At 42.6% G+C, this 24,620-nt stretch overlaps 1 protein-coding gene across 3 annotated transcripts in view; it reads right to left on the minus strand.

Moving 5' to 3' along the window:
- The window catches only part of LOC115208298 (disks large-associated protein 4), a 223,395-nt gene that overhangs the window by 13,395 nt on the left and 185,380 nt on the right, over window positions 1-24,620 (minus strand). For all 3 annotated transcript variants that reach the window (XM_029776239.1, XM_029776238.1, XM_029776240.1), the window contains 2 exons: window positions 22,171-22,333; window positions 17,913-18,177 (listed from right to left, as the gene is read on the minus strand). In XM_029776239.1, the coding sequence (XP_029632099.1) occupies window positions 17,913-18,177; window positions 22,171-22,333 (428 nt within the window). The remainder of the gene's footprint in view (window positions 1-17,912; window positions 18,178-22,170; window positions 22,334-24,620) is intronic.

The following is a 24,620-nucleotide window of genomic DNA, read 5'->3' on the forward strand; positions in this document are numbered from 1 at the left end:
GGCTGACGCGCGTTCATTCTATCTTGTGAATTGAAATAACGAGAAATTAAGTTGATTTACGTTGGTTTCATGTGTAGCAGATAGAGCGTCAAATTGACACGATGCTGATGGCGACGCAACGCGACACGTGTAACGTAGCTGAAGTGTAAGTGAAGGGCTGTGGGGATGAAGTAAAGAAAGAGAAAAAGAGAGAGAGATGAGAAACACTCCCAGCTGAATAGAAGGAGGGTTTTGTGTGCAATCTGTTCTGCTGCATCAGCATTTAACTGCGAAGGCCAATTCTACTCGTTCCCCTCTGTCAACAGAATCTTGACATACAGTACAGTACATGAGGGAGATATTAAGGACGATACTCAGCAATAATAGAATAACTAAAGGAACTCACCACTGTTGGATCACCAAATATGATTTAAAAAAAAAAATGGTTACATATCATTTAGCAGACACTCTTATCCTGAGCAATTAGGGTAAAGTGCCTTGCTCAAGGGTACATTGATAGATTTTCACCTTGGCAGCTTTGGGATTCAAACCAGTGACTTTTCGGTTACTGACCCAACACTCTTAACCGCTAGGCTACCTGACAGAGTTCCTATTGTGTATTTTCATTATAGGAACTCCATTCCCACCCACGGCTTATCTCACGGCACACTAATGCGTTTCTAACAACATTTAATAGTGACTTTACTTATGGTAAAGAAAATCTCTAACTTGCTGAGTCATGATAACTAAGCTCGGTGACCCACAATTGGAGCCATTAGGCTATGTGTTGGATTGGGACACAGCCATAGTCTGGTTCAGTACATAAAGCACACATTCATGGCTTGTGAGACGAAAGAAATTCATTATCAGTGAAGTGCTTTCACTCATCACTGTAGCCCACGTGTTGGACTATAAGTAGGCTATATTAAACCACTTACTGATGCAGACTAGCTCAACACATTATCAAAGCTTATTGTGAAATAGAAATTTGTGACAGGCACACGATAAAGTCCACTTTTCCATGTGCATTAAACGATTTTTATCACAACGCATTGTATGTGTATTATACCATTTTCTTTCTTCATAATGCATTCGTGTACATTACACGAATTCCAATTTGATGTGGCTAACATTAGCTAGGCTAGCTAGGTTGCTAAAGTTAGCTAGGCTAGGGGTTAGGGTTAGTTAACATGCTAGCTAAGTAGTTAAATGGTTAGGTTTAGAAGTTAGGTTAAAGGGTTAAGGTTAGGGTTAAGGGATGGGTTAGCTAACACGCTAAGTAGTTGCAAAGTAGATAAAAAGTAATAAGTAGTAAAGTAGCGAAAAAACAAAAGTTATCCGTGATGAGATTCGAACACACAACCTTTGGGTTGTTAGACGTTTGTGTTATACACCTACACATCCTCCCTGACCAACTCCCTCCTATCATTTCTCTCTTAAGTAACCTACTGTCTTTATCTGTGATTGAAATGTACTGTATACAAGATCATGTACTGCACATGAAAACATTTCCAATAAGCAATAAGTGTCTATTTCACAATGGACTAGCTACATACACATAACACAATGCCAGTCCAGTACTGCAGTCACTCTCTTATCTCTACACTCACCTCATAGTGTATGAGTATAGAACAATGGTTACTCTGTTGCAGAGACTTGACTCGCTAAGTGAGAACATGGAGATAAAATGGCCTCCCTCTATGTAATGCATTCATTGATGAAGATCACACATTTAGTCAAATTTCAGTAGAATGTCCACATGAAGAAATACTATAGTATACTATAATATAAATACTATAGTATTTACTGCAGTGTTGTTGCAGACTGTAATATACTGCAATATTTACTGTAGGGGGGTTGCAGACGGTAGTATTTACTGTAGTGTTTTGGGGTAAATTACTGCACTATTTACTGTAGTGTTTTCATTTTAATTATCTTTGATATAGAAGTGTGGGCTTTCTCCTTGAAGAAACCTACTGGACAAATTCTTAAGCACATGTTCCACAACTTGAAGGTAGGTAGGACTGGGGTCTAAATGGATATTTCAGAGCTTCTGGCTCCTGAATGGCACAGTGGTCTAAGTGGTGCAGCATCTCAGTGAAAGAGGTGTCACTACAGTCCCTGGTTTGAATCCAGGCTGTGTCACATCCAGCCATGATTGGGAGTCCCATAGGGCGGCGCACAATTGGCTGGGGTAGGCCGTCATTGTACATAAGAATTTGTTCTTAACTGACTTGCCTAATTAAATAAAGGTTACATAAAAATATTATATCTTATTTTACCAGGTAAGTTGACTGAGAACACAATCTCATTTACAGCAACAACCTGGAGAATATTTACAGGGGAGAGGAACGAGCCAATTGGAAGCTGGGAATGATTAGGCGGCCATGATGGTATGAGGGCCAGATTGGGAATTCAGACCGGTCACACCCTTACGATAAGTGCCATGGGATCTTTAGTGACAACAGAGAGTCAGGTCCCCCATTTAACTTCCCATCCAAAAGACTGCACCCTACACAGGGCAATGTCCCCAATCACTGCCCTGGGATGCTTTTATTTTTTTTTTTACCAGAGGAAAGAGTGCCTCCTACTGGCCCTCCAATACCACTTTCCACAGCATCTGGTCTCCAATCCAGGACCAACCCTGCTTAGCTTCAGAGGCAAGCCAGCAGGAGGATGCAGGGTGGTATGCTGCTGGCTAACTCTTAGGAAACACAATATATGGTCTATACATGGCATCTAAGTTTCTCACTTATGGGTGGCACAAATTGGGATTTGGGGGAGGGGAATGGGAAGGGTATATGTAAATTCAATACTGTAGTATTACTATAGTTAAAAAACTGTAGTGTTTTTGGGGACATTACTGTAATATTAATTAGGGTATTCTACAGTATACTAGACAATTTTATACTAAGTACTATACATCGTCGAGGAATACTGCAGAGTGGAGTATATTATTCTACAGAATACTACAGAATTCTATAGTAAGTACTGTAGTATTCTATAGTAAACTGTAGTATTTTTTCTTGTGGGTGTGTTCAGTATAAATTTTCAGTCCTTGATAGACAGGGGTCAGGGGTGAAACCAATCCAAAACGGCACAGTCAAAACTATACAGGAACTTATAGTGATAATGACATTGTCACTGAGCCCTATTCTGTGTTGACTGTAACCAAAGGAGCTGTCACTGCTGTTGCCTTTTGATCACACCGTGTTCCTTATGGTCCTATAAAATCTAGTGAAATATGAGTGTGATGAGTATTTCACAAAAAGGCAGTGGTTGCTATGTGAAACTTTATTTGACACCATTTATAGACTTAGAGACAAGGGATCTTAATTTAAGCCAATATGCTACAACAGGAAAATAATTCTGCAGCAAGAGCAAATGTGAATTATGTGGATTATAATATATGGACATTTTTGTAGGGGTTATTACATTTTTCGTAAAAGAAAATCTACTTCAGAAGCCTTTTTTCAGAAACCTTTTTAAACCTTGAATACACTACAAGTTTTCCTGCAACAATGTGATCAAATTAAGATCCTACATTTGTAATAAAAAAGGGGCAAGCAGGATCCTGTTCCATAGGATGCTAATTTTAGGCTAGCATCATGCTACAGATGACTCTGTGGTGGATCTATTTTGAGTGTTTGAAAAGTAGCGTAGCTGCCTTTGATAGAGGACATTTCTTTCACAAAAATGCCAATGTTTACTGTAGCCCAAAAAATGTCTTTCACATAACTTTGCTTCCTTGTTTTCCACTCCTTATGGAGCTTAAGGCAGGGTTGGAGGGGATATGCAGCAGGCCTATGGAGTAGAATTAGTAGGGACATTAGCTTAGTAATAGCCAGGGGGAGCTAGCTAGATAGCATTTTTGGGGCTTGGGGTTGGCTTGGGGTGTACCAGAAGAAAAAAAGTGTACCAGAAAATAAAATCCACAGGAATTTAACCACTGCGTGTGCTTAAGTCACCACCCCACAAGACTGTGGATTTTGTGTGAGGACACTTTTCTTTCCAATAAGAATTCCTTAGGTGTGTCCTAAGATGGATATAGTCATGTGTCATTTTTATATGACTTGTGGAGAATCGAATGACCATATTTGAATAATATTTGAAAGTGGAGATGAATTTAGCCTGGTATAATTCTGGATATATATATATATATATATATATATATATATATTTTTTTTACCCCCTTTTCTCCCCAATAGGTAGTTACAGTCCCATCACTGCAACTCCAGTACGGACTTGTGAGAGGCGAAGGTAGAGAGCCATGTCTCCTCCGAAACATGACCCTGCCAAGCCGCACTGCTTCTTGACACACTGCTCACTTAACCCGGAAGCCAGCCGCACCAATGTGTCAGAGGAAACACCATCCAACTGGTGACCGTGTCAGCGTGTATGTGCCCGGCCTGCCACAGGAGTCGCTTGACCGCAATGGGACAAGGACATTCTTGCCGGCCAAACCCTTCCCTAACCCAGACGACGCTGGGCCAATTGTGCGTCGCCTCATGGGTCTATCAGTCGCGGCCGGCTGTGACACAGCCCGGGCTCGAACCCGGATTTGTAGTGACGCCTTAGACCGCTGCGCCACTCGGGAGGCCCTAGCCTGGTGTAATTCTACCTACCCAGATATGTTTATTATTCACCTACGTGAGTTGAATTTCCTAAATGACAAGCAGTTATAGCTAAAGGCTAGCTGTACCTTAAACAACAAGCACCAAGCATGGCACATACAATATAGGCCAATGCCATGGCACATCACATTTTGGACATCTAGGCAAAACTGGAGCCAACCATCCTAAATCAAAAATACCATGACCTTCTTCTAGCACATTTCCTGAGGCAATTCCCCAAAATGTTTTACCCTTGACCTAAAGGAAATGTGTACGACTATGACAGCTCTTTTCAAAACAGCTCAAACTTGGTACGAGGCTGGTCTTTCCATCGAGATGTACAGTATTTCAAACCCTAATATTGTTATGTTAGTAAGATCTCCCTATGACTGTACAGCTCAGCTACTCTATGGGTGCCAGCTTTTTAAAAACCCTCGCAGCAGCTTTTAAAAACCCCAGCAGCAGCATAAACATGCGAGGGAACTCGGAAACAAACACTCCAAACAAAAGATCTGTTGTGTGGCTTGATCCACAGACAGCTTTAGCCTCAATGTGTGTCGCGACCTCACCTAATTAACGTTGCACGGTATACCAAAGCTTTTCGATACTAGTACATGAAAAACGGTTCCGTACTAGATTTAAAAAAAAAAAAGAACTTTCGGTACTTCTGTCAAATGTGTCTCACATCGTCTAGTGATTGAGGATCAAGTCTCTCTATCAGCACAGCTGATGTCCCCTTATTCTGCGTGAGCACCGTGCCTGCTCCACTTTTAGCCTGCACTGGGAGTCTGGGCTGCATCAGGTTAGCTCCCCACCACAGGAGGTTGGCTGGAGCAGAATATGTGGAAAGGTATCAACAACAAACACATGGTTTCCATGAGTTTGATGCCATTCCATTCGCCCCGTTCCAGCCATTATTATGAGCCGTCCTCCCCATCAGCAGCCTCCACTGCAGTCCCCACTCTTGCTGCAAAGAAGTTAACCTACTTGAATAATGCAACACGGCATGTAGAGAAGTTGAAACTGTTAATTACTGTTCGCAAAATAAAATGTCCATTACAGGCTAGAAGAATTTACAATGCAAGAAGATACATGTAGCTTCCATATTAGTAGGCTAACTTTCCTTGTTAGCTTACTGCTAAAGCTAACATCAATTCACTACCCTAGTACCTTGTTTGTGATAATATGCAAACCATAACGTAAAATATTGCTGATTTGAAAGCGGATTGTCACCAAAAACGTTATTAATTCACTTTGTGTCCTCTGTCTCATGTCTCTCCCAATCAAGATCATGTTCACTAGATCCTTGAACTGACTGTGTGTAAATGATGTCATGGGTCTTAAAGAAACAGCACACACTTTTATAAAAGAAGAGATTGCTTCTTCTATGTAAATGTTGTTGATCTGTACAACAAAATAAGTCCCAAATGCATGTACACTCCTATTGAATATGCATTCACCTGTATTGTGAATAGGCCTAGGCTACATCTTGATTTACCCAGTTTATCAATAGACTAGAGATTTACCATTAAAATAAATAATTACAATTATGTGGTTATGTAGTTAAATCTATATTTTTTTTTACAAAAGTAAAATGTATTATTTCATTGTATAATTGATTCATTAATGCATACATTCAAAGATCAAACATGTCAAATGTAATGATATTGAACTCAAAAGATCTTTACGGATCAAGTGCCATTCTGGACCTTGGCTAATACGCCATTTTTTTGTTGTTGCCATGGTCTCGTTGTGGTACCAAGTACCGCGATGGTATCGAGTATCTTGATAGCAAACCCGGTATCGAAGTCCAAATTCTGCTATCGTGACACTACACCTAATGATACGCTCACACGAACTCACTCGCGTCTCGCTGTAAAGCGCCAAGCTAGTGTTTGCGCCGCCTCTCGCCGCTGCGTCAAAGTACAGGCTAGCTCTAGGTTACAGTAGAATGGTTGAGCTGGAACTACTAAAGCTTGTCTCTAGGTGAAACGACAGGCTGCAGCACTGAGAAACTGTACGCTCTCGTGTCACTCCAAAACCACAGACAATTCATGAATAGCCTCAGTGTAAAGAACTGCAAACTTTCAAAGTCTTCTCACTGTAAATGTAAGGAACATCGCTCAGAGTATCCAGAGCAAACATGTTTTACCCTGTAATAGGATAGAAGTAAACGCTCTTATGGAATGCTTTACATTTTTGCCGACATTTTTATAGCAAGAGGGGGCCTTCAGTTGGAATGCAACAACAATACACAGAACGTTTAAAATACATAGAACGTTTAAAATACATAGGTTTCACATTGACAACGAACATACCAGCATGACGGGTTGAGCCCTGAATGACGGATGCTCTTCGGGAATGCTCTGGCTTTCACCAATCCATCTCTATTAGCAGCAATAACACTGTACTCAGTTGCTTCTCTCTCTCTCCTCATACACCACAAGTTGCCTCACCTCGCATATCTAGATCAAAATGGTGCCGTCACATTCTTTCCCACAACAGTAGAGCTTTTAGAACTGTACAACAACGGCAAATAGCTCGTGTAAGGACGAGTATAAGTACACGTTTCCAATGTTGTCGTCCATCTCTTCATTGACATAACCACCGATACCATAATCAGTAACTACCGTGGTCGGGCCCCAGGGAAAGAGTTTTCTAAAGAGAGACAGGAAAGCAACACATGCTGTTAAAGATGTACTGCCATATCGACCGCTGTGAGTTGTTGATTCCTGTGTTATGTATGGGTCTGTCGGTCACACTTAATATTGGAAAGACCCTATACCAGAGTAAATATCTGGGTAATACATTATAATCTATGTAATTACCCTGTAATAGGATTGAAGTAAACGCTCTTATGGAATGCTTACCATTTTTGCCGACGGTTTTAGAAAATGTATTTAAACAGGTTAGCACTGTGTACAGTAACTGCTTGTAAGTAAGATTATATGACATCAATTATGTAAGACTAGGCCTATATGAGAACATATTCCCTCAAAGCTACCCAGGAATAAGACTTTTGTGAATTAGGCAATGTGTTTCCTTGCTGTTTAATGCTATACCTGTATCCCCGAGCTTTTGACAGACATCCATGCCAGGGGAAGATAGTGCTGAAGGGGGACTAGTGACCACTGCCTGTCTGCCAACTCTAATAACAGAGACGTCGACAGGGCTGAAGGGGCTTGTTGTCGCAATGGCAGCTATGTGACATGCTGGCTCCACTCCCGATTCCAGTCTGTATGTTTGTGTGCATGTGTGAGAAGCATTTTGGATACTTGCCCTGCCCTATGGGGCTCCAAGTGGCATATTATTCTTGCATAATTACAAACAGTCTGCCAAGAATTTATCCTTGTGTGAAACCCCCCCCCCCCAAAAAAAGTCGCTGTTCTTACAAAAAACCCTAACAGATGGAAAATCATAAAATGACCTCCTCTTCTCAAATTACACAGAGATTATTCATGTTGGTTTACATGGTTATTGAGGTTGTGGGTTATGGGTTTTCCTATCACCTACATCAGGCTAGCTCTGTGACAAAGAGATGGATACAGAAGAGAGGGAACATCTCGAGAAGGAAAAAAAGGGTGCATCTCAATAGTTTAAAATAGCTTCCTTTAGGTGTCTTCTTTAGGTCATTTGCACAGGACATAAAAAAAATGGACAGGCGAAAGCAATTCCCTAGAAGGCATCCTCCCCTGCGTCTTCAGATCAGTCAAGATGAAGGAAAGGAGACAAGGAGAGGAAGCCACCTGAGACTTTTGAGATGCACCCAATTAAATGTGAAATGTGTGATCTCCTACCAACACGGGAAGAGAGTGCAGCTGTCTCCAGAGTACATTTCCCTCCCAATTTCTGGCTATTATGCATAAATCACTCACACACACAACATAAGACAGCCCAATGTGTGATGACTGCGATGACGCAACTAATCTTTCCAACAGTTACGTACATAATGTTGACGCTGACAAAGCTTGCTTTCAGAAGCCATCTGCAAAGCAGTTTAAAGCTTTGCAAACAGTCAATCTAAATACTGTTCCTGCTTAATGGCACTTATTGAATGAAGCTCAGGCTGTACGGGTTTGTTGGCTGCCACCACCAAACTGAAATCCTATTAAATAGGAGTAGCTGTTCTGACTTAACCAGAAGGACTAAAACAAAAACAACACTGGAAACCTAGAGCTTTGTTCAAAATGTTTACTCTGAGTGGAATGTGTGTGGACAATGGCCCGGTCTTCTCCTGCCATCTGTATTAAAGGTCAAGCTATCAACTTGCGGGACTCTAGTTCACCACAAGTTATTGTAAGTGTAAAAAAGAATATATCATGGACAGATGCAAACTAAGCAGGATAGTTGTCATGACAAGTCATTCCAACCTACTGGGCACATACTGGTTGAATCAACCCTGTTTCAACTCCCGAGTGGCACAGCGGTCTAAGGCACTGTATCTCAGTGCTTGAGGTGTCACTACGGACACCCTGGTTCGAATCCAGGCTGTATTACAACCAGCTGTGATTGGGTGTCCCATAAGGCAGCGCACAATTGGCCCAGCGTCATCCGGTGTAGGCCGTCATTGTAAATAAGAATTTGTGCTTAACTGACTTGCCTAGTTAAAAAAAAAATTATAATATAAAAATTCTACGTAAATTGTCAATGTATTGTGATGTGGAAAATAAGTTATCAACCAGTACTGTTTTCATCTTATTTCAACCAGCGTTGTCAACATTGAAATGAAGGTAAAACTTCAACTTAAATACATTGACTTAACCTGACTAGCAGGTTGTAACATCAATATAATTTCAACATAATCATTAGAACTGTTAATACGTTGAAATTGTGCTGAAAAGTCCACATAGAAATGCAATTCTTTTTTTATCGAATAATCAATATACTGTATCTAAGTCCATTCAATCTGTCTCGCGAGGTGGTTTGAGTAAAATTATTATTATTCGATTTTTTTCAAAAGAATTGACATTGAAATGACTAAAACTAAATCATAACGATAATGATAATAGACTTAAATGTATAGTCTCTTTACTCTGTCCAGCTTGCTAACAGTCATCGCAATGAAAGCTAGAAAGTCAGGGAAAAGGAAATATAAGGAAATATGACAGCAAGGAAATAGAACCAATTTTAAGTGTGGCCCTCCGAACCTATGTCAATTTGGTCATATGTGAATTTTGTTCTTAACTATTCTCCTTCTCCGTTCTCTCAGCAACAGTTTTCTTCCAGTGGTTGCCAAGTGGTCCAATGCCATACCAGCTGACCTGTGTGGGTAGTTTAATCTAATACCAGCCATGAGATGCTGGCAAATTCAACTGTTCCCCCATTGCTCTTACAACTCTCCTTGACTGCCCAAAATATCATCCCATACAGCCATCTGCCTGGACAGTAAGCTTCCAACACAAAAAGACACTCGCACAATTAGGGTACTCCTCAACCCCAGAGTCACTCCGTTGAAACGTTCAGCATAACTTCACGCTATTGTATACATGCCACACTGAGACAGAGGTTCCTAACATAGGACGAAATAGGTTTGGAGGTCAGATGAGCATGGTCACTCAAATGATTGGTTGGTGAGCAAAGCCAGCAACTGGCTGGAAGTAAAACCTCAAAAACATGGACTGGGGTAGCAGCAGGCGTATTTCAATGTTAAATAGTAAAAGGAGTTAAGAGCAAGGAAAGTACGGTCGAATCTCATCTGCTCTTAAAACGTTGGGAATTGTTAAAGATGGTCATACCATGTATCATTTCTATATTTGATTTGGAATTTTAGGACCCCTTTATGTATCAATCATTTTTATTTTTTATTATTTGATAAAAAAATATTGAATTTGGGCTTTACTACTAAAGCCCATAGAAACACATTCATAAATGGCAAAATAGACAGTCCTATATCTAGGAGATAAAAGAAAGCTCAGCAAATATATTTTCCCCTTATTTTTGTTGCCATAAAACTCCATACTTCCATTAATTTGTATGGGTTACCTTCAGATGAGTTCAGTAGAGCAAAACGGAGAACATCATCGTGTTCATGAGAGTCTCATCTTTCCACAGAGTGGTCATATTTTGTAGGCCGAACTGTTTGGAAACTACAGACGTTTTCGCGAAGAGACCGATTTTCAGGATGTCTCATGGTCTGACAAACACCGCTGTAGCTCGGCCACCTTCCACCGCAGATGCGGAAGGCCGACATAGGTGGCTGCGGTGGATTGAGACGCAGCCCATGCAAAAAAAAACAGATATCTCTAGCTTAAACTGATAGATTTTGATTAGGATCACAATGTTACTTAGATTGACGCACGGGTGTGTCAATAGACTTTTAAGGATTTTAAACAATGTCTGGCCTATGTTCTATTCTAAAAAACAGGGGAGTTTCCGTACAGAAGAGTGGTTCATGTATACATTGCTTGCCCTCACTTACTCTCCCACTCATCCCATGGCTAACACAGAACCGCACCCAGACTACTATCGTGGGGGGCACTTGTCCTCCCATGGGCACACAAATGGTTATAACATTTTCATAATAACAGCACTCCTAATTTCAGCTGTAGAGCACTCTAGTAGGATATACTTGGTGGTGTGGGGGTCCTTAATAATTGATCAAGTGGTGGGTGGGTCCATGAGATAATCCCATAGTGTCGCACTGTTCCGGAGGGATACCGACACAAGCCCAGAAGCAATAAAAGCACTTGGGGGACGGGACGGGGGCAGCAGTTGTTATGGCCCTCAGGCATCAGATCTGTAACTAAGGATGGATGGAGGGAGAACAGTATTGTTGGGTGGAGGAGCTGCGTCAACGTGTGAAAGAAAGTGAGTTGTAAACCGCTTTAGGTGGTTTATTGCTTTTGTGCTGATAGTCCTCTATGGCGTCAACGATACTAAACAAAACAAACACGTCACATGGCACACAATTCCCACTGTCAGTTTTACTCAGTCTTACCTTGTGGCTTAACTCCTATAGTCCCACGTGACACCGGCACATTTTTGACTTCTTTTGGTTGTACCATTGGACTTGTCTATTTCTTCTGCATCCACTGATATCAACCATTGGTCTGTGTGATTAACAGGGGCTGAGCTAGAGCGATGTATGTGAGACAAGGGCAGATCCCCGAAGAGGCGATTCTTCTCACAAAAAAAAGTCTATAAAGTTCAAATGGGTTTCACAAAAAACTATTATGACCCATCTATGAAAAGCTGAGACTCTCACGAACACGTACATTTAATGTATTGCTCTATGATGCTCACAAGCCACTCGAGAGTAGTTAGTAGCTTCATTCCATAGTAGAGGACTCCTGATCTCTCCAGGAGTGATAAGTCTTTTTGCTAGCTAGGGCCATCTACTTTAAGTGTTGCCTGTCTTCCCAGTAGCCTACTTGGTGTGTGAACTGCCGACTGCTCATAACTTGTTGATACATCAGCCAGGATCAAGGGGAAGGGCAATTTGTGACATGTTTTGGTAATCAGTGGCTGTATTGGAGGGGGAGTTGTTTCTCCTCTCCTAAGCTATCAGCAATTAGTACAGAGAGGTGTACTCTTCACCTCTGCTAGGCAATTAGCAATTAGTGTTAGTACTTCAGTCTCCCCTGGTTTCTTAGAGGTGGATATGTCAGTGGCGGTCTCGTCGACAAAACTAAGACCATGGTTCTGTCGAGTTGTTCGAGGAAGGAAAGAAGGCACCACTCTCACTTGAGTATCTTACCTAGTTATTTTCAGATGCTCTCATTTTGCTCTTTTGTAGCTTTGGCAACTGTTTTCTATACCTCACCCTTTCCCAATCCCCTCCAACTCCCAAGACCGGCAATACGCTTGACCTCATCTTTACTAGAGGCTGTTTTCCTACTAATCTCACTGCAAACCCCATCCAGGTCTCTGATCACTACTTTGTTAACCTTTTCTGTCTCCCTTTCCTCCAGCCCCTACCCAGATGGTCATGATCTGTCAATCGTTCTCTCGCTCTCTCCTCTTCTATCCTATCATCTCTCCCTTCTGCTAAATCCTTCTCCCTCCTGCCTCTTCGACCCTACTCTCCTCCCTTTCCGTATCCTATGACTCTCACTGTCCCCTTTCCTGCTGGTCGGCTCGGCTATCTCCTCTTGCTCTGTGGCTGAGTGACTCATTACGAGCTTACAGAACAGGGCTGTGGGCAGCTGAGCAAAAATGGAGAACTAAACTTCTGGAGGACCTATCATACTTTACTCCCTCTTTATCTTCTCTTCCACTGTATCAGCTGCTAAAGCCACTTTCTATCACTCTAAAGTTCAAGCTTCGGCCTCTAACCCTAGGAAACTCTTTTCCACCTTCTCCTCACACTCTGCAGACGATTTTGTCAACCACTTTGTAAAAGGTTGACGACATCTGCTCCTCATTCACTCAGCCTATTGAGACCACTGGTCCCACTCACACAGAACTAGCCTACGTGTTGATCGCTCTCTCGCTCTCTCCAGATGAAATCTTGCGAGGTATGGCCACCCAACAACCTGCCAGCTCTACCCCATCCCCTCCTTTCTCAAGACCATCCATGGAGACCTTCTCACTTCCCTCATCAACTCATCCCGGGACGGCAGGTAGCCTAGTGGTTAGCGCCTTTGGCCAGTAACCGAAAGGTTGCTAGATCTAATCCCTGAGCTGACAAGGTAAAAGTCTGTAATTCTGCTCCTGAACAAGGCAGGTAGCCTTGGAACAGTGGGTTGTCATTGTAAATAAGAATTTGTTCTTAACTGACTTGCCTCTTTAAATTAAAATCCCTGACCATTGGCTGCATCCCCTCTGACATCAAAATGCCATGAGTCGCTCCCCGACTCATCTGATGTCAAACTACAGACCTGTAGATCTTTCTTTTCTTTACAAAACACCTGAGCGTGCTGTTTCTGATCAACTCTCTCGTTATCTCTCAGAACGATCTTGACCCTAACCAGTCAGGCTTCAAGACTGGTCACTCAACCAAGACTGCTCTGTCAGAGGCTCTCCGCACTGCAAAAGCTGACCCTCTCTCCTCTGTTCTCATCCTCCTAGATCTAGCCACTGTCTTCGACACCATGAACCATCAGATCCTTTTTTCCACCCTCTCTGGGCTGGGCCGTCTCAGGCTCTGCACACTCTTGGATTGCATCCTACCTGGCAGGCCGCTGCTACAAGGTGACATGGAGGAGCTTTCTGCACCACGTATTCTCACTACTGCTGTCACCCAGGGCTTGGTTTTGTGGATGACACTCAACTACTCCCCCCCCCCTTCTGACACGCATTACTGCGTGCCTGGCAGATGTCGGCTCAACCTCGCCAAGACGGAGCTGCACTTCCTCCGGGGGAAGGCCTGCCCGCTCAAACCTCTCCATCACAGTTAACAACACCACAGTTTCACCCAGCAAATATTCTTGGCGTGACCCTGGACAACACCTTCCCGTTCTCTGCAAACATCAAAGCAGTGACTCGTTCATGCTCTACAACATCCGTAGAGTATGACCCTACCTCACACAGGAAGCAGCGCGTCCTAATCCAGGCACTTATCTCCTGTCTGGACTACTGCAACTCGCTGTTGGCTGGGCTCCCTGCTTGTGCCATCAAACCCCTGCAACTTATACAGAACGCTGATGCCCGGTTTTTAACATTCCCAAGTTCTCCCATGTCACCCTGCTCCTCTGCACATTCCACTGGCTTCCAGTTGAAGCTCGCATACACTACAAGACCATAGCGCTTGCCTGTGGAGCAGCAAGAACTGCCCCTTCCTACCTTCAGGCTATGCTCAAACGCTACACCCCAAGCACTGAGTTCTGCCACCTCTGGTCTCTTGGCCCTCCCACACCTACGGGAGGGCAGGTCCCACTCAATCCAGTCCAAACTCTGCTTTGTCCTGGCTCCCCAGTGGTGGGACCAGCTTCCCCCTGAAGCTAGTACAGCAGAGTCCCTTCGGAAAGCACCTGAAACCCAACCTCACAGGAGGTTGATGGCACCTTAATTGGGGAGACTGGGCTCGTGGTAATGACCGGCGTGGAATCAGAGGCATGGTATCAAGCACATGGTTTATAAGTGTTTAATGCCGTTCCATTTGCACCTTTCCACCGATTTATTATGAGCCGTTTTCCTCTCAGTAGCCTCCACTACTCTTTGAAGAGTATCTCAAATCCCCCCCCATGCCAGTGATGTTGTCCCACCGAGCTATCTGAAGATTAACTGCAAATCGTGTCTGCTAAATGAGTTTGTTCTCGATAGAATATCATAGGAAATCCCAGGGCATGGTGTCTGTAATAAACTCACATAGCTGCAGTCAAACTCCACACAGTTGTCACTGACTAGTTGGATATATTTCCCACTGGGCAAACAATTTATGCAATTTTCTCTCAGGTTTTTGCTTGGAACTTTTTATTGACATTTGCCAATAAAATCAACTGTTTGTCAAAAGAAAATGGTAAAACACTTAATTGTGAGGCTAAATATAGGGCTGGACATACAGATAAATTAAAATTGTTTAAAAAATGCTTGGGTCCTTGGGCCTGATGAGGTTAACAGGTAATATTCCATTGGTTCAGGGTGATATACAGTATAGAACATATTTTTTTTTTACCTGACCTCAAAGACTAGACGTAAAATTAAATATGTGACACTGAAATTGGGTAAGGTTACTTAAGCCACAAATGAAAGGAGGTTGGTCGGGAAGGATGGGTAGGCTACTTAGTATGTTAGCTAACCCTTAACCATAATTATTATTCCTTAAAGGGCCGTAGCCATTTCCTGCAGTCAAATTACCTAGTGGCTTCATGGGTGGAATGTTAATATTTTTCTAATATGATAATTAATACATTTAAATAACACCATCTGGTGTTTGTCATTGTTTTGTTATTTCAGTCTTCTGTGATGTATACTGAACCAAAATATGAATGCAACATGTAAAGTGTTGCTCCCATGTTTCATGAGCTGAAATAAAAGTTCCCAGAAATGTTCAACATGCACAAAAAGCTTCTCTCAAATTTTGTGCACAAATTTGTTTACATCCCTGTTAATGATAATTTCAAGATAATCCATCCAGCTGACTAGAAGCTGGTTAAACATGATCATTACACAGGTGTGCCTTGTGCTGGGGACAATAAAGCCACTCTAAAATGTGCCATTTTATCACAACACAATGCCACAGTTGTCTCAAGTTGAGGGGCGCATGCAATTGGCATGCTGAGTGCAGGAATGTCAAGCACAGCTGTTGCCAGAGAATTGAATGGTAATTTCTCTATCATAAGCCACTTCCAACATCATTTTAGAGAATTTGGCAGTACATCCAACCGGCCTCACAACCACAGACCATGTGTAACCACGCCAGCCCAGGACCTCCACATCCAGCATCTTCACCTGCTGGATCGCCTGAGACCAACCACCCGGACAGCTGATGAAACTAAGGAGTATTACTGTCTGTAATAAAGCCCTTTTGTGGGGAAAAACTAATTCTGATTGGCTGAGCCTGGCTCCTAAGTGGGTAGGCCTATGCCCTCCCAGGCCCACCTATGGCTGCGCCCCTGCCCAGTCATGCGAAATCCATAGATTAGTAAAATCGTTGAAATTGTTGCATCTATATTTTTGTTCAGTATATATTTTGTTGTATGGATACATATATAATAAGTTGTAGAACAATCCACACACACACACATACATATACATATACATATATATATATATATATATATATATATATATATATATATATATATACACACACACATAATCATTACACGCATAAATAAGATGGAGACCAACCCACACAAAACAATATATATATAGTATGGATTGTTCTCCATCCACCCCTGATTCAGATTATACAATCTTCATAGTCATGGCATTCTTGGTTCAATAGTTAGCTACTGATGAATGAATATCCACCGAATTTCCAGTATAAAACGAATTTGACCTCGGTTGACTTAACGTTACACCGCGCGCGCTCTGATTTTGATTCCCGAATATTGCGCATCTATAGGCTAAACTGACTAAACATTACGAAAGTCAACTGTCCTCGTGCAGGTTTACTGTCAAAATCAAATACAGCTACAGTAATGTATCCATCCAAACAGTATCCCTTGCATTATACTCGCTAACATTATAGTTTGCAAAGCTGTTCAGGACTTAAAATGAGAACCGATTTGGATAAATTGTTATTTCCATAAAAGTCACAGCCGAAGGTAAACATTATTGGCAAAAAACACTTACCTTCGTATCAGAAGATACAAACTGAAAACGAAGCCTAGAAATGGCTAAAATCAGGATTGCAGGAGCTGTTACTTCGAAACAACCCGATCCAACACAGCTTCTGTCAAGGACGATAAATAGAAGCAAGCTTTTGGTAAAGCCTTCTTTTGTATTGCCCAGTTCCCAGGAAACGGTGGGAAAAGAGGCGTGATGATTACGGTCAAGAGCGCTGCAATGTGGAGGCTTTGGACGTGGAAGTAGGCTATCATTTCATGTGTACAAAATAGCAAGGAAACTCATGATGGCAATTGAAACCAACTGAGTGTGTCTTTCATCCTCTGTATTATGAGTGGTTCTAGTAGAGAGAGACACGCTTCAGCCTTCACCGACGCCAACTTCACAGGTGGCCAAGCCTGGACCATAGCCAAGGGTGACTATGACCTTGTCGGATATGGGATAACAACAGGATTTGTTCACAGCCTGATATCATAGACTAGACGTAACATAGTAAATGTAAATCTTGCATGCTCAAATGAGTATGATATGTTACATTTGTTATGGTTACATAAGACAAATGGTTACTTGGGTGGATGTATAACGCGAACGTTTAGCAATCCAAAGGCTGTGAGTTTGAATCTCATCATGGACAACGTTAGCATTTTAGCAGCTATTCAACTACTTACTACTTTTTAGCTACAGTACTTTGCAACTACTTAGGATATTAGCTAACCCTACCCCTTACCTTAACCCTTTTAGCTAACCCTTACACAAACCCTAACCGTAACCCTTTAACCTTAACCTAGCCTAGCTAACGTTAGCCAGATAACTATTAACCACCTAGCTAGAATTCATAGCATGTCATACATTTTGCAAATTCGTAACATATAATACAAATAGTAATTCGTAACATACTGTATAATACGAAATGGGTGATGGATGTCCACAAATTAATACATACCATACGAAACGTAACATATCATAAATGAGTGTCCCAGATTTACGTACAGAATAATACAAAATGCTCTGAGACCAGGTTGGTGTTCAGGGTGGCGAGTAGTCTGGCAGTAGAAAGCTTACTCTCTCTATAATGATAACCTCAACCATTAGCAGGTAAAAGTGAAAAACTGACCTAAGATCAGCCTCTAAGGTAGGCCTACTCACCAGTGCTGGTGCTGTAGGTACGAACAGTAGTGGCGGTTGGCGGCGGCGAATCCGAGTCCACAGAAGCAGTGTCGTCATCCTGCGAGCATCCGGCCTGGATGGCCCGCAGGTAGCTATGGCTACGAGATCGGAAGCACGTGGGCATGGGTAGATCTGGAGGCTCCACTGCCTGGGAATGGGAGCGTGAGAGTGTGTGGGAATCTCGGAACGACGACTCGGGGCAGCTATCCTCGTAGCGTTGGCTCAACATCTCCAGGTCTCGTAGCTGGAAGGAGAAAGACAGGTTGGCATGGGTGGCATAGGTTGGCATCTTGGCATGGGTGGCAGAGTTAGAGAGAGAGGGACAGCGTTGCATGGCTCCTGCTGCTAGCTAGTTCTCCGGACAGTGAAAGAAAGGCATGGTTTGTCCCGGGACCAGAGAGGCATGGTTGTTAGAGATCCATGGATTAAACCTGGGTTCTAATAGCATTTGCATTTTTCAAATACGTTTCCTGTACCTTTTTCAGGTTACCTAGCAAATTGGAACCAATGGAATAGTCCCAAAAGTGCCAACACCACCCATGTAATACTTCAAGCACTCTCACGGAAACACTCAGTGTTTTGAATGAAATCAAATACCATATGAACCAGGTCTGCCATTGAGAGCACAGCTGACTGCGTCTGTTAGAGGAGTGAGCTAATTCCAGTTTTTATTTATTTATTTAATTTCACCTTTATTTAACCAGGTAGGCCAGTTGAGAACAAGTTTTCATTTATAATTGCGACCTGGCCAAGATAAAGCAAAGCAGTGTGACAAAAACAACAACACAGAGTTACACATAAACAAATAGAAAAATCTACGTACAGTGTGTGCAAATGTAGAAGAGTAGGGAGGTAAGGCAATAAATAGGCCATAGAGGCGAAATAATTACAATTTAGCATTAACACTGGAGGGATAGATGTGCAGATGATGATGTGCAAGTAGAGATACTGGGGTGCAAAAGAGCAAGAAGATAAATAACAATATGGGGATGCAGTAGTTGGGTGTGCTATTTACAGATTGGCTGTGTACAGGTACAGTGATCGGTAAGCTGCTCTGACAGCTGATGCTTAAAGTTAGAGAGGGAGATATAAGTCTCCAACTTCAGTGATTTTTGCATTCGTTCCATTGGCAGCAGAGAACTGGAAGGAAAGGCGGCTAAAGGAAGTGTTGGTTTTGGGGATGACCAGTGAAATATACCTGCTGGAGCACGTGCTATGGGTGGATGTTGCTATGGTGACCAGTGAGCTGAGATAAGGCGGGGCTTTACCTAGCAAAGACTTATAGATGACCTGAAGCCAGTGGGTTTGGCGACGAATATGTAGCGAGGACCAGCCAACGAGAGCATATAGGTCGCAGTGGTGGGTAGTATATGGGGCTTTGGTGACAAAACGGATGTCACTGTGATAGACTACATCCAGTTTGCTGAGTAGTGTTGGAGGCTATTTTGTAAATGACGTTGCCGAAGTCAAGGATCGGTAGGATAGTCAGTTTTACCGAGGGTATGTTTGGCAGCATGAGGGAAGGAGTCTTTGTTGCGAAATAGGAAGCCGATTCTAGATTTAATTTTGGATTGGAGATGCTTAATGTGAGTCTGAAAGGAGAGTTTACAGTCTAGCCAGACACCTAGGTATATGTAGTTGTCCACATATTCTAATTCAGAACCGTCTAGAGTAGTGATGCTGGACGGGCGGGCAGGTGCGGGCAGCAATCGGCATGCATTTAGTTTTACTAGCATTTAAAAGCAGTTGGAGGCCACGGAAGGAGTGTTGTATGGCATTGAAGCTTGTTTGGAGGTTTGTTAACACAGTGTCCAAAGAAGGGCCAGATGTATACAGAATGTTGTCGTCTGCGTAGAGGTGGATCAGAGAATCACCAGCAGCAAGAGCGACATCATTGATATATACAGAGAAAAGAGTCGGCCCAAGAATTGAACCCTGTGGCACCCCCATAGAGACTGCCAGAGGTCCGGACAACAGGCCCTCCGATTTGACACACTGAACTCTATCTGAGAAGTAGTTGGTGAACCAGGCGAGGCAGTCATTAGAGAAACCAAGGCTGTTGAGTCTGCCGATAAGAATACGGTGATTGACAGAGTCGAAAGCCTTGGCCAGGTCGATGAAGACTGCTGCACAGTACTGTCTTTTATCGATGGTAGTTATGATATCGTTTGGGACCTTGAGCGTGGCTGAGGTGCACCCATGAGCATCTCGGAAACCAGATTGCATAGTGGAGAAGGTACGGTGGGATTCGAAATGGTCGGTGATCTGTTTGTTAACTTGGCTTTCGAAGACTTTAGAAAGGCAGGGCAGGATGGATATAGGTCTATAACAGTTTGGGTCTAGAGTGTCTCCCCCTTGGAAGAGGGGGATGACCACGGCAGCTTTCCAATCATTGGGGATATCAGACGATACGAAAGAGAGGTTGAACAGGCTAGTAATAGGGGTTGCAACAATTTTGGCGGATAATTTTAGAAAGAGAGGGTCCAGATTGTCAAGCCCATTTGATTTGTCGGGATCCAGATTTTGAACATTCAGAACATCAGCTGTCTGGATTTGGGTGAAGGACAAGCGGGTGGGGTGGGGTGGGGTGGGGGGGGGCTTTGGCATGTTGCTGCGGGGGGTGCAGAGCTGTTGGCCGCAGTAGAGGTAGCCAGGTGGAAAGCATGGCCAGCGGTAGAAAAATGCTTATTGAAATTCTCGATTATCGTAGATTTATCGGTGTGACACATTTGGATGGGATGCAATAAAATGCACCCAAAAGGACACGTTACAGTACTAAGGCTGGGTGAGGGGTCAGGAAAGTGCAGCAGTAACACTTTCTCCCGAATCAACTCCTCATAGCAACTTGTCAAAGTCTAAGGCAGTTAAGAAGCTAAGTAAAGCTAACAACCATGCAATTGTTAACTGCCAATTACTTTCAGTATCACTTTGTAAGTATTAATCAAAGATGCCTAACTTCTCATAAAAACGTAGTCATTTGATTGACTTACATTAAATTGGTTCGAAACCAGATTAAAGGAGCAGCAGTGCAAATGAAGGACTCTTGAGATTTGACTGAGGGACATGAACAATCTTTCTAACGCAGTGTTGGAGTGACAGGGACGTGATGAGTATGGTGTTTGAGTTGTCACTTATGCAGTTGGCTCTGTCGCGTGCTTCACTAAATCAATGAGCGGGGAGTAACGACAGCTCAGAAAGAGAGAGAGAGAGAGAGAGTGACAGATAAAAAGAGAGAAAGTGAGAGAAAGAGCGAGGGCATGAGGTGAGTGAGCGCACGAGATCTATAGCCTGATCCCCGATCTGTTTAGCGCTGTCTTGCCAACTCCCGGGGTCATCGTCATGTTTGTACTTTGCAGCCCCCTTTATAATAACAGCACAATGTGTCATATTAATTGAATGTTATTCTGCTGTTTTTGGTTGATATACAGTCAACTCACAGAAAGGCGTTCTGTACCTTGCAGCTCTGAAGATTAGTAATTTACATGTAAGGCCTAAATCCACACTGATTTTCCTGAATTCATAAAACGTTGTAAATTCCCCAAGATGGGGTCAAAATGCTTAATACTAATGGATTTTAAAGCCTAGTTTGACAGGCCTTTTGTAAAAGATGAAAGAGGATCCAGAATCATTCTTCATAACCATGATGACCTAGAAGGATAATGGATCTTTCTGTGTAAATGGAGGAATTAGCTTTTATGGCTCAGAACATTAATATGAGAGACATAATGAAAATTGAGGGTTTTTTTCAATAGGAAAATTATATTATATTGCAGTCATGTCACTGAAGGCTGTTATCAGAGTAATTGCCCATTTGACAAGGCAAACTCTCATTTCGAGGCAAAAGAGGGGCCTCTTGAAAATGACTTGAGTGATTTGCAGGTGGAATGAGTGGAATGCGCTAGGTGATTTTTGAGAGGTGTATAAATGCTCTCTTCTACCTCATTAGAACAGAATCAACTGAGGTGGAGAATTGGAGAGCTAATGTTATACTTCACTCCAAAATCAAAATGTGTCCAATTAAATGTGCCGGAGTCTGGTGTAGAGGTAATTCTCAGCCACCCTCCCATCTGCGCCTTCCTGCATCTAACTCCCTTTCTCTGTACATCCCAACTATTCTGTCACAAAAATAATTAAAAGTACGACAGGGGATCGGAAAGAAGAAGATAAAAAGAGAGTCTAATGCTGAGATAAGCTCAAGACCCACGCCAGTTGTATGACCCCACAGGTGACCTCTGACCTGGCCAATGCAGCTGCTCCTGCCCAGGGTGCTGCAGCCGCCACCCTGGCTGAAGTCCTCATCATCCCAGCGGGGGAACAGGGAGCCCCCCACCGGACCCCCCAGACAGTCCAGGTTGTCCAGGCTACGGTTGGTGGACAGCTCTCTCAGAGAGGGAAGACAGCTGAAGAGGACAGGAGGAGGAGGAGGAGGGGAAGAGAGGAGAGGATGGGAGAGTTGACGTGAGAAGACAGGGATGATATCAGAGAGAAGGGAAGGAGAGGAGAGAATGAGCAAAGAATGGAAGAAGAGCCGAGAGGAGTGGGAAAAGGGATTACGAAGGAAAGAAAAGAGAGAAGTAGAGGGGAGGGGCAGACAGGAGATGAAAGGAAGAGAAATTCAGTTTAGGTCGCTTCTCATCCCTGGTTCCATTCATTATCATTTTCATTACCTGTCAGCATCATTGCCCCTATCATGACACCTGTGAATAATGTTTCTCCCATCTCATCTCATTACAATAATATAACCCATATACTGTAGCCCTCAAACACTGCAAAGCCAATGATACACAAGTCAAGCATATGTAAAGTCTTATTCCACGCATCAGGGTGCCAATATCAAAGCGTAGTAGGGAAAACAATCCAAATTCAGCTCACATCAGCAATAATGAATGTGATTACCAAAAGAGAACCTAGTATTTATTTGTCTTTGCTGGCCCACAGTGATAGCGACATGACATTGCACTTTTTAAGTGATTGTGATGATCTTTCCGTACATACAGTTGAAGTCCGAAGTTTACATACACTTAGGTTGGAGTCATTCAAACTCATTTTTCAACCACTCCACAAATTTCTTGTTAACAAACTATAGTTTTGGCAAGTCAGGTATGGACATCTACTTTGTGCATGACACAAGTAATTTTTCCAAAAATTGTTTACAGACAAATTATTTCACTTATAATTCACTGTATCACAATTCCAGAGGGTCAGAAGTTTACATACACTAAGTTGACTGTGCCTTTTAAACAGCTTGGAAAATTCCATAAAATTATGTCATGGCTTTAGAAGCTTCTGATAGGCTAATTGACATCATTTGAGTCAATTGGAGGTGTACTTTTGGATGTATTTCAAGGTCTACCTTCAAACTCGGTGCCTCTTTGCTTGATATCATGGGAAAATCTAAAGAAATCAGCCAAGACCTCAGGAAAAAAAATTGTAGACCACCACAAGACTGGTTCATCTTTGGGAGCAATTTCCAAATGCCTGAAGGTACCACGCTCATCTGTACAAACAATAGTATGCAAGTATAAATGCCATGGGACCACGCAGCTGTCATACCGCTCAGGAAGGAGACGCGTTCTGTCTCCTAGAGATAAACGTACTTTGGTGCAAAAAGTGCAAATCAATCCCAGAACAACAGCAAAGGACCTTGTTAAGATGCTGGAGGAAACGGGTACAAAAGTATTTATATCCACAGTAAAACGAGTCCTATATCGACATAACCTGAAAGGCCGCTCAGCAAGGAAGAAGCCACTGCTCCAAAACCGCCATAAAAAATCCAGACTACGGTTTGCAACTGCACATGGGGACAAAGATTGTACTTTTTAGAGAAATGTCCTCTGGTCTGATGAAACAAAAATAGAACTGCTTGGCCATAATGACCATCGTTATGTTTGGAGGAAAAAGGGGGAGTCTTGCAAGCTGAAGAACACCATCCCAACCGTGTAGCATGGGGGTGGCAGCATCATGTTGTGGGGGTGTTTTGCTGCAGGAGGGACTGGTGCACTTCACAAAATAGATGGCATCATGAGGGAGGAAAATTATGTGGATATATTGAAGCAACATCTCAAGACATCAGTCAGGAAGTTAAAGCCTGGTCACAAATGGGTCTTCCAAATGGACAATGACCCCAAGCATACTTACAAAGTTGTGGCAAAATGACTTAAGGACAACAAAGTCAAGGTATTGGAGTGGCCATCACAAAGCTCTGACCTCAATCCTATAGAAAATTTGTGAGCTGAACTGGAAAAGCGTGTGCGAGCAAGGAGGCCTACAAACCTGACTCAGTTACACCAGCTCTGTCAGAAGGAATGGGCCAAAATTCACCCAACTTATTGTGGGAAGCTTGTGGAATGCTACCTGAAACGTTTGACACATGTTAAACAATTTAAAGGCAATACTACCAAATACTAATTGAGTGTATGTAAACTTCTGTCCCAAAGGGTATGTGATGAAATAAATAAAAGCTGAAATAAATCATTCTTTCTATTATTATTCTGACATTTCACATTCTTAAAATAATGTGGTGATCCTAACTGACCTAAAATAGGGACTTTTTACTAGGATTAAATGTCAGGAATTGTGAAAAACTGAGTTTAAATGTATTTGGCTAAGGTGTATGTAAACTTCCGACTTCAACTGTACAGTCATGACCGAAATTGTATGCTAAATAAATGGGATAATTCTATTATT

Source organism: Salmo trutta, chromosome 14 (genome assembly GCF_901001165.1).
Source record: "Salmo trutta chromosome 14, fSalTru1.1, whole genome shotgun sequence".
Taxonomy (NCBI): Eukaryota; Metazoa; Chordata; class Actinopteri; order Salmoniformes; family Salmonidae; genus Salmo; species Salmo trutta.